This window comes from Bacidia gigantensis, assembly GCF_019456465.1.
Source record: "Bacidia gigantensis strain McMullin 20006 chromosome Unknown contig_49, whole genome shotgun sequence".
In the NCBI taxonomy this organism is placed as follows: Eukaryota; Fungi; Ascomycota; class Lecanoromycetes; order Lecanorales; family Ramalinaceae; genus Bacidia; species Bacidia gigantensis.
Genome location: NW_025408612.1, coordinates 1,011,726 through 1,027,680, shown reverse-complemented (window position 1 = coordinate 1,027,680; position 15,955 = coordinate 1,011,726). Strand labels below are relative to the sequence as shown.

General features: G+C 50.7%; 6 protein-coding genes across 6 annotated transcripts; 4 read left to right on the top strand and 2 right to left on the bottom strand.

The window, feature by feature from the left end:
* Positions 1–1,261: 1,261 nt before the first annotated feature.
* KY384_000359 (uncharacterized protein) lies at positions 1,262–1,777 on the top strand (the record flags this gene model as incomplete). The annotated part of the gene is made up of 2 exons (XM_044808896.1): positions 1,262–1,576; positions 1,691–1,777. The coding sequence occupies 2 exons, from the start codon at positions 1,262–1,264 to the stop codon at positions 1,775–1,777; spliced, it is 402 nt and encodes a 133-aa protein (XP_044665649.1).
* A 1,130-nt stretch (positions 1,778–2,907) lies between these two features.
* On the top strand, positions 2,908–4,951 carry KY384_000358 (uncharacterized protein; the record flags this gene model as incomplete). The annotated part of the gene is made up of 2 exons (XM_044808895.1): positions 2,908–3,387; positions 3,440–4,951. The coding sequence occupies 2 exons, from the start codon at positions 2,908–2,910 to the stop codon at positions 4,949–4,951; spliced, it is 1,992 nt and encodes a 663-aa protein (XP_044665648.1).
* Positions 4,952–6,186: 1,235 nt separating this feature from the next.
* Positions 6,187–7,278, top strand: KY384_000357 (uncharacterized protein; the record flags this gene model as incomplete). Its single annotated transcript, XM_044808894.1, has 1 exon — positions 6,187–7,278. The coding sequence occupies one exon, from the start codon at positions 6,187–6,189 to the stop codon at positions 7,276–7,278; it is 1,092 nt and encodes a 363-aa protein (XP_044665647.1).
* Positions 7,279–10,776: 3,498 nt separating this feature from the next.
* On the bottom strand, positions 10,777–11,457 carry KY384_000356 (uncharacterized protein; the record flags this gene model as incomplete). The annotated part of the gene is made up of 1 exon (XM_044808893.1): positions 10,777–11,457. The coding sequence occupies one exon, from the start codon at positions 11,455–11,457 to the stop codon at positions 10,777–10,779; it is 681 nt and encodes a 226-aa protein (XP_044665646.1).
* Positions 11,458–12,297: 840 nt separating this feature from the next.
* KY384_000355 (uncharacterized protein) lies at positions 12,298–13,320 on the top strand (the record flags this gene model as incomplete). The annotated part of the gene is made up of 1 exon (XM_044808892.1): positions 12,298–13,320. The coding sequence occupies one exon, from the start codon at positions 12,298–12,300 to the stop codon at positions 13,318–13,320; it is 1,023 nt and encodes a 340-aa protein (XP_044665645.1).
* Positions 13,321–13,770: 450 nt separating this feature from the next.
* Positions 13,771–14,253, bottom strand: KY384_000354 (uncharacterized protein; the record flags this gene model as incomplete). The annotated part of the gene is made up of 2 exons (XM_044808891.1): positions 13,771–14,066; positions 14,142–14,253. 2 exons carry the CDS (start codon positions 14,251–14,253, stop codon positions 13,771–13,773), a joined length of 408 nt encoding a protein of 135 aa, XP_044665644.1.
* Between the last annotated feature and the right edge of the window lie 1,702 nt (positions 14,254–15,955).

Here is a 15,955-nt window from a genome sequence, read left to right as displayed (position 1 = left end):
TTGAACCAAATCTTGTAGGAGTTTCCGCAAACGCAGACGACATCCTATTTGATGAGATTCGGTGAAATTGTCCACAGAGAAATCTTGGACCTGGCTGCCGCTAACAGAGTGTCAGACTTAATGTCAAATCGCGTCAAGACCGGGTGACTCACGTATACCATCGCTAAATACGAGCGATACAATCCGAGACCTGGAGTCCTTGGCCGTGGTACTTGCTCAGCAGAGTATTTCATGGAGGTACCAACAGGATCCAGACTTTCTAGGCACGAATGTTATTCTAACGTAGCAAACGCTTACCAACAAACATGACGGGGCCTCCTTTCGTGCAGACTACAGCGTAGGTAGCCGCCTACTACTCTATTTCATGGGAACCATCGGACAGAGCGCTGTCGAGCGCACTCAAAATCGAAGGCCATTACTGGTGAAAAAAGCAACCGACGCCGAAGGATTCACACTAGCCCTCGAAGGATTTCGGCCTGTCAATTAGCCCTATACGGCGCAGAGATCCTCTACGCACGCAATCTTGTCTTGACCCGAAAGCATTCAACGCCGCAAATCTTGCGGCTCATGCATAGCCGCAAAACCTAATCTCACTCAACCAAGCCCGGGGTTCTAAAGACACCCCGCCGTATGTCGATATCGAGAACATAGCATTCAGGCTTTCGTGTACGGAAGAGTCGAAGTGTCCCCTCGAACCAACCAGAGCCTAGATCATTGAGCCTCAGGGGCGCAATTGCTGGCCCACGCTTCGAAAGGGGTTCTAGGCACGCAGAGCGCCACTCGCCCGTGTTGGCGATCTATTTTCATCCCTCAAAGGTCAAAGGTCTAGAGAGTCTATGGTGGAATGGGCGACCATCGCCCATGAATTGCTCGGTCAGTCACGTAGATGACATTTGAGATTGGACGTTTGAAGGGGGAACGTCTAAACCAGGCACACTAGGGTGGCCCGGTATATTTGCCCTGCAGATGTCCAAAAAATTGGTCCGACTGTGCCGTATTTGATCATATTCTAAGTGCTTCGAGTGTCGAGCTGGCTCCAGTCAGCCTCATAATCGTGCAACTTTGACTGGATTCTAATGTCGAAGCCTAGTGCTGCACACTAAATGCCCGGCATTTGGATCACATACGTCAGAGGCAGTGATCATTTCTTGTTTTCAATCAACCATTCTACTTGATCTCCGAAGGACATCAGTGATTTCTCATTCAACTCGTGCTCTGATTTGGTTCTGATCCAGCGATATACACCAGAAGTGTCATGACAATGACGACTACCAAACCGCCACTGACCCTTTCTGCCGTGTTTGACAAAGTGCCTGAGGTCGCCGACCTAGTCGTCAAAGAACTTGATCCAAACGACACAAAGGACCTCTTGATTGAGACTGACCCCTTGATCACGAGATTTTGTCACGGAAAAGGCGGCGGATTCGATCGTCTGATTGCCATTAGTTCGGCAGGAAAGAAGGAGAGAAAAGGCATCAAAAGGCTACCCTCTTTACCTCGCCTCTTGGAAGGCGAATGGCGGAAACGATTGATGGGAAAAAGACTTGTGGCGGAAGATGCAGAGTCTGATGACACGGTATGGGGCTTCTTTCCTTGCACTGCTTGCATTTACGTCCTTGTTCTATGGCTCTTCCAACACTCTCTGCTTCAATGAAACAAAACATTACTGATCGTTGTTTCAACAATAAAGACGTTCAAGAAGTCCGATATTCCTGCTCCAAATCGTATCGGCGCTGCGGCTACTGATTGTTACATGGATTTCAAGAAGAACAGGTGATTTGTCCAATCTTGTGACAAGCCTGTCGGAGCTAATCTATCCTCAGATTGAACGTGTATCTTTGGGAGGGCAAAGTAAGTAATGTTGGATACGGCTAAGTCATTAAAGAGGAAACTGGTGGGGGACCAAAATGCTACACGGCCTCGAATCCCCGATACTTGTTTCACCTTGGGCCTCTCCACGAGAGATGGATGGTATCTTGGCGCTGCGCCCAGAGAATAGTCTTGTCTCATGCGCACTCAATCCTTCAGCATCATCTAGATTCTGTCCTGGATGATTTGGCGATTGCTGGGGGCAATTTCATCGTGGCTATGGCTCCGCGCACCAATGAAAAGCACGACTGACCGATGAGTAAACATTCAACTAGATTTTCTTTCCGAAGGATTCGTTCCAACCGCTTGCATAAGTTAGTGCGGCACTTCGACGTCTCTAGTGTCGACCGAAGGATCTGCATTAGGGTTCAGTGATATCAAGGTAGCGCATAGCCGGATCCTCTCCACCAATCAATATTCCAACAAGGCTGAGGCTCTTAAGCAGAGCGTTAAGCCATTGAAGATCCAATTATGGTAGCTCGATGCAAAGCATTTGGCCATTTGAGATCCTACGAATTTCTAAGTGGCCTCACCTACTGCTAATTACTTGGCCGAGGCGTTCATGTTCAAGCCTCTAGCGGCGAAGGGTTTCGAAAATCTCGGGATTCCCCCATGAGTAAGGCGGCTGTACATGGTTAGATCAACCGCAGAGTCAAGACCGCCTCGACCGAGAAAGCTGCTCTCAAGTTCAGTTCCTAACATTAGGCGGTGCAACACGCTCGTTTCATGACTACGAAACAGATCCTATGGGCAGAGTGTGGCTTTTGCATTATTATTTTGAGGCGGAGGAGACCAAGAAGGCAGGACATGGAGTGGACAACCTGGCGTGAGAACGCAGGTATAAGTACGGTGATGGCCTCCAGACGTTCTTATTGCTACAAACACTTCCCTTTAGCATCTTCCCAAGACCTTACAGTTGACTCATTGAACACGAACCTTCCACCATTTCGGGCGCTTCTTAGATTCTCTAAAACTATTCCCATCTACTGAGACACCTTTCTCTGGTCAACTAGCCAGCTTTAACCACCGACCGGCAAGATGCTGGTTGGAGCACTCCTTCTCGCTCTCATAAGCGTCGCGCGAGCCGATAATAAATGGTATGCGATATGGCCTACGGATAGCGCGAACAAGGCCGCCAACCAGAAGATTACGGATGATCTGACTTCGAAAGTCAAAGACAACCTTTTCGTTTCCAAAAGTGGGCTGGGTAACCACTACTGGTATGCCCTTCTAAGCGATGATGATAAGAAGCACTATGACGGCTTTGACGGTGTTCGCCACGTTGCATTGCCAGAAGCAAATTCAGGAGACAGATATTTCAAACCAATAACTCAACAAAGCCGATCGCTACACAAGAGAGATCCTCCGGAGTCACAAAAACCCGCACCCGATCACCTTAAAATTATCTCGCAGGCCAATGGCCAGAAATTTTCTGACTTGGACGGGTACTATTACGACAAATCTGCGGGAGATGGCATAAAAATCTATATCATTGATACAGGACTCAATAAGCACGATGTAAGTTTCCCTGCCACTTCCACCATTTTTAGTACTTACGGAAGTCGTGTAGACCGAATTTCCAAACCAGATCAGCTGGCTTCACGCGGGCCCCTTCCCAGACAATGTAGAGAATGACTCGGATACTTCCCCGGATGAGGGCCATGGGACTTGTATGGCTTCCTCAGCCCTTGGTGTGAAAGACGGGGTAGCTAAGAAAGCTGTCCTCACTATGGTCAGAGCCGATACCCATACTAGCACCGACAAAATTCCCGATGGAACAGCGATTTCGCCTGAGCGCTGGATCGATTCTTTGGCAATAACATATGACGACATTGTGAAGAACAATCTCAAAGGAAAAGCAGTCGTCAGTATGTCTTGGGGTGTTGACCAGAAGAAGGAAGACAACGCTTACTCCGAGTGTATTCGGGACGCTTTCAAATTTCTCTTGAATGAACTTCTGAAGCTGGATGTTCCTCAAATCATCGCAGCCGGCCAGAATAAAGGACTCCCAGGACCAGGTGTTGATCCAGATCTGATAACTACATATCCTGCCCTCCTCGGAGTAGGCGACACCCCAGACATCCCAGGTCTCACCGTAGTTGCCTCAGTGGATAAAGATGGTGACTATGAAGCAGGTAGCAGACGGGATGATAAAAAGACAATTGCCGCAATGGGTGACGGAGCAGAATGCGCAAAATCATCTGGAAGTGGAGAGTACATTACATCAGGAACATCACCTGCTACAGCCCAAGTAGCGGGACTTCTCGCATATTTCATGAAGCTTGGCAAGTCAGGAGCTGACGCCCGCACACAACTATTTGACAAGGCTTACAAGCGATCCTCAGGCAATGACCCAGCAAGCAAAGTCGCCTGGAATTTGATCAACACACGCGACCCCGGCAGCGCAAGCACCCCCGCAAATCCAACCGCATCCTCTGGTAGCACACCAAACGGCCTCCAATGCAAAGGAATTGGCGGTGACCTCTGGGTCTTAAGCCGCGATCAGGCAGCCGAAGCAGCAAGACAGTTCTGCGGCCAAGACGTCTCGCCAAAAGAATACTACCAAGGCAGCGCCAACTACCTCTCCCTAGAAGTAGCCAACGTCAACGACAAGACCAAACCTATGACCGCGGCCCCCGACTGCGCAAACACGTTCATCAGCCAAGTCATCGACGGCTGTGACGGCTCCGACAAACTCAACAACCCTTTCAACTACAAATTCGGCGGCACTTTCACCACCCCCGACGGCTGGCAATTCACGCTGACCCCGAAAGCGCAGAAGACCAAGGACGAGAGCTGCAACGTCAAGTATAAGTTCCTCTTTGACGATTTTGAGGTCCAGGGGAAGTATTTCCCAGATGCAGTCTTGGGCGCGAATGGAGAGGGTCTGCAGAAGCAGATTTCGGGCTGTGGGAAGCTGGAGAATTGGAATTTTCAACGCCATGCGACTGATCAGGATAATGAGTGGCAGTGGACGGCGAGTGGGCGGTTGCCGATTGGAACGAAGAGCTGTGTTGGCAGCGCCACGAGGAGCGCGGGAGGGAATGATAATGCGCCTGATGGATGCAAGGGAGCTGGTTAGAGCTACCTACTTTGAGCGTGGTCTTGCATTGTTTGGGTTATATCTATCGAGCGTTTTTAGCGAGCGAGGCGCATTTTGCGATGGTAGTGTATGATAACATCCGTTTAGATATAAATGGCGATGTATACATAGCGACTGCACTTTGTATTTTAGATATTACCGTCATCTAGACAGGGATAATGATGTCGAGATAGCAACTGCATCTCTCCCTCTGCATATTCCCATCATTTCAGGCATCTACATATCTAAACCTCCCCCAAAAAGACTTCGATTCTGTTGGCAGTGCCTAATTCGGCTTGGCGCCGACGTTGCTGCCGCCTTGCATCAATTGATTATCGCCAGCCTTCTCACCAGACCTACACGAACAAGCGCGACACAGAACCTCCCAGAGATCATGGCCTCTAGGCCGATCTCTTCAATAAAATCCCTAAAGTCATCGATCTAGTCGCTCCACAGCTCGATCCCAGCAAAACCGTACGCTTATTAACACAAGTCGATACCACTATCGCAAGGTTCTGTCACGCTAAATGCGGTGGCTTCACTCGATCGGAGGGTATCAGTCAGCGAGGCAGGAAGATCCGATATCTACCTTCTTTGTGTCGACTGCTGAGAATTGAAGGGGAGGGGAGGCTTATTGGGAGGAGGGTGGGAGGGTGGGAGGGTGGTTATGGAAGATGAGGAGAGAGATGATGTGGTATGTGATACTTCTCTGCTTCAACGATGATAATAGTCCTGCTAAGTCTGAACTGCTGACAAAAGTTTGACAAAGACTTTTAAATGGTCAATTATTCCTGATCCAACGCTCGGGGATCAGGGGGTGATAACATGGACGTTTAGAGGAATATGTGATCTGACTGGCTTTGTGATTTCTTTGATAGGGATGAGGGCTGGCTGTGAATTTAGATTGGAAGTTTGGTTTGGTAGTGAGAGGAAGGTAATTCAAGTCAGTCATGGTTGAGTCATTGGGTAGAGGTAACGCAAAAGATCTGCAATTGCTATTTGTTCCTTCAATGTACATGTTTGAATGCATTAAAAATGCCTGCTAATATTGGAACTCCAGAAACGCTATTAACATCCTAATGAATTGAACAAACAACACACAAGAGCGGCAGTGACTGTGACACATGGACATCACTCATTTGTTCAGTCCTACTCTAAATACTCATCCGATATTTTCGCCCGTGTCCGACCGCGAGCTATCTGCTATCAATCAATGAGTCTTGCTGATGTTGATCATGAACGGCCATCTCGACGATGACGATTCAGCAGAGCTTGAAAATAAAGGCAGGCCAAAATCGGCGAAGCTTGAGACCTACATCAGCAACATTCACTATCGTCACTCAACGGACATCAATCGACAAATCTTTAGTCATGGCACGACGCAAAGTCCTCCAATCCTCAGAAGCGATCGCTGCAATCGTATCATACTATTTTGCGGCTCATTCAATCCTCCCCACATCGGACACCAGCAATTACTTACACATACTTTCTGGAATAGTGGAGCCGACTTAAACATCATAGCGGCAATAATCTTCCCTTTGGACGACGAGCGCCTGGAAGACAAATTCAAACGCAAGAAAGACACAAAAATCTTCCCGAAGGCCGAACGTGTACGACTGTGGAACGAGAACAATCCTAGCCATTGGTTCTGGGTGTATGACCGTTTTTTGGATGACTGGGACGAATTCGAACGATTGTTGATCGAGGACACTCTCATCGATGGGTACGACGTCAAATTCACGTTTCTATGTGGAGCGGAGTTCGTCGATACGCCAGCTCTGCCTGAGCGACCGTGGGATTGCGAGGAGATCATCGTCAGCGACGTAAATAGATCTGGTAATTTTTACGGACAAGGCTTCATAACACCGAGAACCATCGAAGACTATCATCCTTGGGAAATGATTCCCTTTTTACCAAAGCCGAAGGCTGGAGGAGGCGTCATTAAATTACCTGGCGTTTCCGTATTGTCGAAATCAAGCTCATCACAATCCTACCTCAAAGAAAATCAACCTGCTCCTAGCAGTCCGTCTATTCTGGAGAACCAAACCCACCAAACCCACCAAACCCACCAAAACCTAGAAGGCAGCCAAATAGGCGGCAAGCTTTTCTCAAAAGACTCACATCGAAACTCAACCGTCTGGGAGTGCCGGCTCAAAAGCGAACCTCTGTGCAGCATCCGATTCGTGCCGGGCAATACTTCCCAGCGCGGGATTAGCTCGACACTCATCCGTGAATATATCAAGAATTTCTCGGGTGGAGAGCTTTATGAGAAGATTAAGGATCTGGCTTTGAACCCGGAGATACTGGTTGAGTTATTGGATTGGTGAAGGGAGGGGGGGGGGGGGAGCAAAAAGACTTGACTGGGTTGTGATGCGAAGAATGGGCGTTCTAATTTAATTGAGACACTGATGAGGACGAAGTGAGCTTTTCACTGGGGCAATAAGACGGGTTTGGGCTTGGGGTTAGATTTACTATGAATCTTGAAAAGAAAGTCTAGAGAAATCATAGAACAGCGAATATATCTAATTCTTTCCATTGATATTCTTAATAAGATATCTCGTACTCTCTACCCCCCACCCGCTATCACTGTAAAATGGTGAATTAGAGACATTCGTATATTCCGTGCCCCCCGACGCCTAGGAATTGGCAGCCGACTTGGAACCTAGCACAAGAATCCAATCATGTGCTATCAGCATAGTAAAAGGGATGGGGATAGAGGAATGTTACGCGAAATACTGCTCCATCTCCAAATCCATACTCACAACCCTTGCCGACACCCGTAAAAGACATCTGCCACATCCTACACAATCTTCCCATTTCATATATACCTCCACCTCAGCCCCCGATTCAAGAAGCAAACCAGGATTCCTCCTTCCGCTTAAACGCACCGGTATCCTCCCCTCCTCACACACCACCCTCGTGACCTCCCTAGCCCACCACCGACACCCCTTCGCTTGCATCCTCACACAATATTTCCCTTCCTCCAACCCCTCCAACCCCTTTACAAGCCCTCCGATGCCTACGTATCTAATACACGGCGCCCCCTCCCCCAACCCCCTCTTCCCAGGCTTTAAAACTACCACATCCTTAACCTTTGGCCGCCCGTCAGCAATCCTAAATCCACAACCGCGTTATCTAGCCATTCGTTCTCCTCACCGCACCGCTTCCCCCATCTGAGAATGCACGAGTTGCAAGCTGGACGTTGGCGGTATACGGGGCAGCGCATGGATCATCTTCCTTTCACAATCGTCCTGCGCGTCGGGGCTAGGTTGGAACGGGCCCCAGGGAGCGAGAAAACGTTGGTGTCCCTTTGTTTGCACAGTCACGGCGTTGTGGCCGTGATTGGACACAAAGATTTCGAGAGTAACTTCCTACTTTATACTACCAAGAGCGGGTTCAGATGGCAATGAAGATGGGCTGGTATAAAGTCGGATCCTTGTTTCGATTTTTAGTGGCCAGGGAAGCCGTTCGAGTACTGTGAATGCCGCGTGACTGGCGGTGCGTTCGCTGTTCACCAGGGCTATCCCTTCGGAAAAAGAGCCGGCTTTTGTCACTGTACGTCCGGCGCTTCACACCCAGGACAACACGACGATTTGAAAGCCTTCAGCAAGATCAATTCAATCAACAGTCTCCACTCCACCCCGAAGGCAAGCCCATCTCGCCCCTTCCTTGCTTTCACCAGCGTGAATGCATATCAGAGACATGCGTGTATCAGACGCCACCACCCCCTTCCTAAAACCCTGCTCCAATAGGAAAATCTCTCATGGTGTCACACCCCCGATCAAGAAACCCCAAGCATCAACACACCAAGAACAGTCTAGCTTCCTCCCAGCCCCTCGCCACACCGTGTGTACTTAACCCGCGCTCCCCCGAGAAATTCCTTCCTTCCTACACACCACCTCGCAAGAAGTGCGTGCAACAGATCCGAGGGCTGGGGGTCATTGAGGGTGTTGCGCAGACAGGACCGTGATGCGAGACCATTGGCCTATCTTACATCACTGCGTCCGTTCATGAGAGGTTGGGTTGTCCCATGAGACGAGGCTAGCTCTTCCCTTCTCCTTGTGAGCTGGCGTTCTGCCGTTGAATGGGACAGCTTGCCTTGGGTCGTCAACGGGTCCGAGGGCTGGTGGTCATTGAGGGTGTTGCGCAGATAGGACCGTGAAGCGAGGCCATTTGGCCTATCTTACATCACTGCGTCTGTTCATCAGAGGTTGAGTTGTTCCATGAGAGCAGGCTAGCTCTTCCCTTCTCCTTGTGAGTTGGCGTTCTGCTTTCAGTGGGATAGCTTGCGTGGGGTCGTGTACTGAGGGATTCTCTACACAACAAGGATCTTTCGCAACGGGTTTCTCAAAACCAGGCCCCTCCATCCTTCTCACCCCTGTTTTCTTTACAGATGGTGATGCACATGGGCTGTTGTTCGAGAGAGACTCTTAGCGGGGGGTTTGGCGTTGTGTAGGTTTTGTCAGGGGGGATTTGCTATGCACCAACGATCTCCACGACGATCTCTTGAAACCGGGCCACTCCATCCTTCTCACTCCTTTGTTTTCATGAAGCTGCTGAAGTTGGGCTGCGTCAAGGAGATCTTAGTGGGGGGTTTGCGGTGTGTGGATTTTGTCAGGGGGGCTATGCACCAAGAATCTTCGCGACGGGTCATTCAGAACCAGGCCCTTCCATCCCTCTCACTCTTCTTCTTTTTACTGATGGTGATGTAAATGGGCTGTTGTTCGAGAGAGATTCTTAGCGGGGGTTTGCGGCGCGTAGAAGCGATTTTACTTGGAGACGTTGAGTCCTTAAGGCTAGCCATACTAATGCCTTGGAGAGACTCCATTTTCCTGGGATCGCTGCGAGGGTCTGCGGCGCTTGATAATAGTCCACGGAGGGCCATGGCGAGAGTGGTGGACCTCGTTGATGCGATTTATTTAGCCCACTATAAAGATTGGTATATCCTTCGGGAGGGCGGGGAGTGTCGTGGGTGCTCCTTGTCCCCATCATTCTACTGCCTCGATGGAGTAGCTTGGAGGGGAGTCTTCTTACACCTGTCGCAGCGGCGATGGAGGATTCAAGATAGTGTTGAGATACGCCCTCTGCTTTTACCTCAAGAGGCTATTTGCACGTTATGATATCAAACCAAAGACGAGAAGAACCTACGCACCCATAACGAAAGGTGCCACTACGTGTAACCTTTTGAAACGAGTTCAAATGAAGATGCCACATCGTCAGCATCGAGGCAACGAGTATAGCGGCATTCGGATATCTCGTGACGGTAACGCTTGTCTTAGGCTGTTTCTTGATTTACTGTCTACGGTCAACATTAAGATAATGTGATAGAAGACTGAACACTCATTGTCATTGATGATCGATGTTCCACAATTAGTGAGACTCTTGGGGTGACGGCAATGAGAGCGAAGCCTTTGTAATTGATGTGACGGTTGGATACAAGCTTCGTGCCTGGCAACGAATAGTCAGCTGAGACAGGCGTTCTGTAAATGCCTGTTATTGCATGAAAAGGCAATGAGATGCAACAATTGAGGATTCTGAAGCAGCTGGGGGCGTGGTTAAGTTCTGCCACTGGCGATATGATGAAGATGGACCCCTCGAACATTGGTACTTAGTGGCAGAGGGTAGCAGGACGGATGCAGATGCAGCCCCTCAACTTGCATCATGCCCAAAACATTCAAATACCATTGCAAGCTCTGTGGAAGTGCTGATGATGACCCAAGCCCACAGGCTTCGCAGAAAAGTACGTCGATTCCAATTATCCTTGGTATCAAAATTAATACAACCCTCCTTCCTCCCAACTCGTTCTCAAAAACATGACGTACTCCTCAAAGCGTCGCAGTACTAAAATAATACTCCTCCCACAACCAATCGTAATCCTCCACTACACCACCCACCATATCCAGCAACGGCTTCCCCTTCAACTTCTTCACCACCCCCTTCACCCAGCTCCCCGTCACATTCTCATAAAACGCCCCTCTCATCCCCCACCACGCCAGTCCCGCCCCGCGCCGCTTCATCTCCTCCCTTTCAACCTCGCTCAAGCCTCTCCAGCCCCCCACAACATTCTCGCTAATCTCTTTCTTCGCTAGTTGTCTGCTCCCCATTTCCATGAGGACCCCGAGGATCCAGGGCCGCCAATCTTTCCTGTTCCCTTGCACACGCTGGAGGGCGAGGGCATAGAGCACTGGCCGCAAGATCCACACAATCTCTGATATATTCGCCCTCACACTCTCCATATTCCTAACTAGCTGGCGCGCGCTCTTAATCTCATCGGGTCCCACGGCCCTGCTTTCCAAGAACTCCACCACCGTTTCTCCGGCGTCTAGTCGTGGTAGTTCAGGCAGGAGCATTCCTGTCCGCGGCATCCTCCATCCCCTCTCCTTCTTCGTTCCCGCGTCTTCTCCGTCATCCTCCCTCTCCTCCTCTGATGGTACTGGAACGCTGGTGGCTATTTCGCCGCCTACTTCCGTGCTTACTAGAGCACGCCGACCAGTCACTTGCACCATGATGAAGCGACAGACTGCTTTCACGGCCTCGAGGACGACGACGACACGCCAGCGCATGCGCTCCCTGAACGCTTAGCGAGCATTTCGATGAGGAGTTGGGTATATTGTAGGGTTCGGAGGAGTTGGAGGGCGCGGGAGTAGATTTGGCCCTTGATGCTTCTCCTCGCCGGGGATTTGGCGAGTGAAATGGGGGTGGCGCTGCCATTGGGTGGTGCTAAGCTTCCGTTTTCTGGGGCGCGGGCAGGCAGGGGAGGGGAAGGGGGGAGGTGGATGAGGCCCACGCTTGGTAGCGCTGGAGAGGCGTCGGTCGGTAATCGGCTGGTGGCGCGAGGAGAGAGGCATGGAACGTTGAGAAGAGATTTAGAGCTGTGTGGAGAGCTTCTGTTGTTATGGCAGCGGATGAGGGGATGTGGCGCGATGTTGGGGATGGAGAGGCGTGCGAGGGGATGATGTAGATTATATTTCTGACAAGGGACTCGAGGCGTCGGACTTCTGTTATGTTGGAGCGGATGAAGGATGTATATGCCTGAAGGTAGGTTGACGGTGGAGTGGATGGAGATGAAGAGGCTGGAGGAGGATCTGGAGGAATGGGAGGTGGATGGCTGAAGGACGGAGACGGAGGTGGAGATAGGGGCGGCGTTGGCATCGCCATGATTGAGTTGTAGAATTCGTACGGTGCAGTGGTCTCAATGATCTATCCTTGATAGCTGTAAGAGGAGGTTGGGCAAGGCCGAGGTTGACCGATTGGATGATGACTAAGCAACCATGTCGACACGCGCACGCGTCTTTCAATTATCAAGACATTAGGTTCTACTGCCAACATCGTGAGAGTCTATCAAAATGGAGGACATAGACTATGAGACTCAGCTCGACTCTCAAGATGTAAAATTAGAAGAACCAGCCAAAGATGTCTTCATCGCTCCATCAATCGACGAAAATGCAATCTTTTCTGGGGCATCATACACACATCACTCGCCCATCCCAGATGCGATCGCCAACGATATTTCCGCTCCATGTGTACTTGGCGTCGACGAAGCAGGTCGAGGCCCCGTCCTAGGCCCCATGGTCTATGGCGTGCTCTATCTCCCTCTTCCGCAGCACGAGTCAATCCTCAAAACCAAATACCACTTCATGGACTCCAAAGTCCTCACACCAGCAACTCGCTCCTCCCTCATGGAATCGCTTTGCACGAAAGACAATGACCTCTACAGCAACTGTGGCTGGGCAACTCGAGTGATTTCAGCTCGAGACATCTCCTCCGGCATGCTTCAACCAGCAGGTCGCGGAACCTACAATCTGAATGCCCAAGCCATGGACGCAACCATCGACCTCATCAAAGAGACCTTTGCACGTGGTGTGAATATTCAAGAGATCTATATTGATACCATTGGGAGTCCAAAAGTCTATCAGACAAAGCTGGAACGTATTTTTCCCACCACGAAAATTACCGTTGCAAAGAAGGCGGACTCACTCTACCCGTGCGTTAGCGCGGCAAGTGTAGTCGCAAAGACGACAAGAGATGCGGCGTTGAAAGTGTGCTACAAGTCTTATGCTGGAGTGGACGGGCAGGTTGCAGAGGGATGGGGGTCAGGCTACCCAAGTGATGGGAAGTGCACAAGTTGGCTGAGGGAGAATATGGATCCTGTGTTTGGGTGGGGCTCAGAGTGCCGATTCAGCTGGGGTACGGCGAAGGATATGCTTGAAGCGAAGGGGAAGGGTGTGAAGATTGACTGGCCTGAAGAGGAAGATGCGGAGGGAATGAAGGTGACGGATTTCTTCTCGGCTTCTGGGCAGGATGGCCAAGAAGAGGGCAGTGAGCTTGCCAATTGGTTCGGACGGCCAGCTCCAGAAGCTGTGTTCTGATCTGTCAAGACTCCGTGCCAACGGCACACAGAACTGTTGACGAAGCACGTGGGTAGGGCAGTGCTAATTTCCTCCTACATACTCCGGACTGGCGGTAAATCGGGCCGCTGGCATTGTCGGCCTATTATGTTCCGGTCTATGCTTCGAGCACTCGAAGCTGAGGAAGATTGATGTTTCAGACTTGAGGCAATCGTGATTGACATATCGCTATAACAATTCAGATCGACCTGTTGCCGGCAACGGCCCGACCGAAGTACAGCCCTACCCAAAGCGCAAAAGTGCGTATATGATATAGCTCTATTCTCAACAAGGCGCAACAGGCTGAAGTTAAGGGTAGGCTACCATCTCGCCAGAATTGGATGTGAAGCCCCGAGCAGGAGAGCGAATCCTACCACGGATGGTCTCAGTTTCTAGTCTTGAAAGACGTGATGAAATCTATTAACGAATCTCTTACTTTTCAGAATGCGCGACGACCTCAATCATAACCTTCATCCCCGGCCCAGCCAACTTATCAACGCCAACCGCGGTCCACAGCGGCTTGTGATCTGGACACCATTTCCGCAGACACACAACCATCAATTTCGCTGCCTCTAAATTCATATTTACGTGGTACGATCGAACTTGGTAAACCTGGTTCCAGCCCTCTCCACCGGCATCGATCAACGCGCCTTGTATATTTCGGAATGCGCCCGCGATCTGTGCTGATACTGACTCCGGCAACTTGCCAGTCTCGCGATTGCTGCCACCTATTCATCCAATTAGTCAAGACTGCGGATGAACACACTGAAGGAGAGAGTCGGATATGGAAGTGAGAGACGTACCATGACCGGATGTCTCGATACGGTCACCTATCCGGACTGACTGGCTGAAGTGGAACTGTTCTTGAAACTTCTTGCCGACGGTGGAGGGTGCGCAAAAGTCGAGGTGAGCCATTGTGTATTTGTTTGGACGAGGTAGGGTGAGATGGTTTGCCTAATTTGACTCGAGACTTTGAGACTGTCGAAATCCGCCGATCTAGGCCTGTTGAAGAGCTACCAGGATGACTGCGCAGGTTGTCTGCAGTGAGAATGCAGCAAGATAATCAGAAAAAGGGTCCTCATATGTATACGTTCCTTACGGTCCATCGTGCGGGAACGTAGTATGGGCATTTAGGAGTCCGATTCTGCATCTTACAGTTCGGACTCCGAAGTCAGCCTGGTCTTCTACCTCGACCCGCCTAGCTTTTTCTTCTTTCCCTCTCACAACCTGCAAATCCTCCACGACTGCCTAATCTTGGTTATCTGCTCGCATTTCGGGTTGTTGATTGATACGGGCCCCGTTGGCGATGTTGTTGATCTTCGGGTTCGTTTGCTTGTTCGCATACTTGACGCTCACCACAACCTTGGCACTGCGGAATGATGCCCCTGAGTCTGCGCCGCTAGTGCCGCTCAAGTCATACCAGCGCCGGTTGTGAACAACGCAAGCCCGCATTTGGGCCGACCAGAGAGACAGATCTCTGCAAGATCTGCAAGAAGTCGGCCAAGAGCTTCATCCGTGCATCTGCATATCCTCCGGCGAATCGTGACAGTCGCACAATTGGGAAAGACACTGTCTAAGCCGCGCAAAGGTCACCCCGGAGGAGGTCGGTTCCGACGCAAGCATTGCAGAAGACACTGCATCGCTAGATTCCAACCCCATGGGAATTTTGATCCTGCTGGTAAACGCCATCTGCTTCTTTGCAGTCCTCACCCTGAACACACTCTTGGCAGTGGGAAGCGCAGCCCCTGAGGAGCCGACGATTTTAGGGCAGATCACGAACATTCTCTTTTGAAGATAAAATCGGAGGAGAGAAGTTTTCGAGGATCGATCGAAACTATAAGGTCGAAGTCGGGAATACGTGTGCGATAACATCCTAGCGCATTGAGCGTTTCATTCGGTGAGCGAGGTGCTCGCCCACTACCACCACCACCATCATCAGTACCCCTATTTCGCACAGTCAAGGAAGAGATTCCTCTGCAACACACTTCACCAGACAATCACATCAGCCGGCCAGCCAGCCAACCGACCATCTCGCGCACCAAACCGAAGCATTCCACGACTGCCACCGCGCACAACCAAAGGAATGTCCCCACCCCAAGCCCCCTCACCCTCCCCTACAGCCAACAAACCCGACAAAAGCTCAATCTCAGAAGATACAACAACAACAACAACGACAAACCCCGCGCTTCAACTCCCCTCCATGAACGAATGGCGCCTTAACCCCTCCACCTCCCCTGATCTCTCAAACACCACCACAACCACACAAAGCGCCAGCGTTAGTGAAGAGGTGGGTAGGTTGGGTAGTGCAGGCAACTCCGAACCACTAGCCCACCTCCTCTTCAGCCGCGCAGCTGTGTATGTGGGAAGGCGGTTTTCGTGGCGAATGCGGCGCGCGGGGACTGGGAGACTGAGGGGGGGTTATTGTAGGATGGGGGATTGAGTAGAGGGATGGAGAACGGGTGTGAGAGGGTGAGGGGGTGAGAGGGTGAGGGCGTGGGGAGAAGCAGCGGCATCAGGAGCGAGGGGATGAGCGACGGGTAAAAGAGCGGAGGGGGGAGGGAAAAGGTGGCCCGAGAAAGGGAGAAGGGGGTGGAAAGTGTTGTATTACACAAACCAT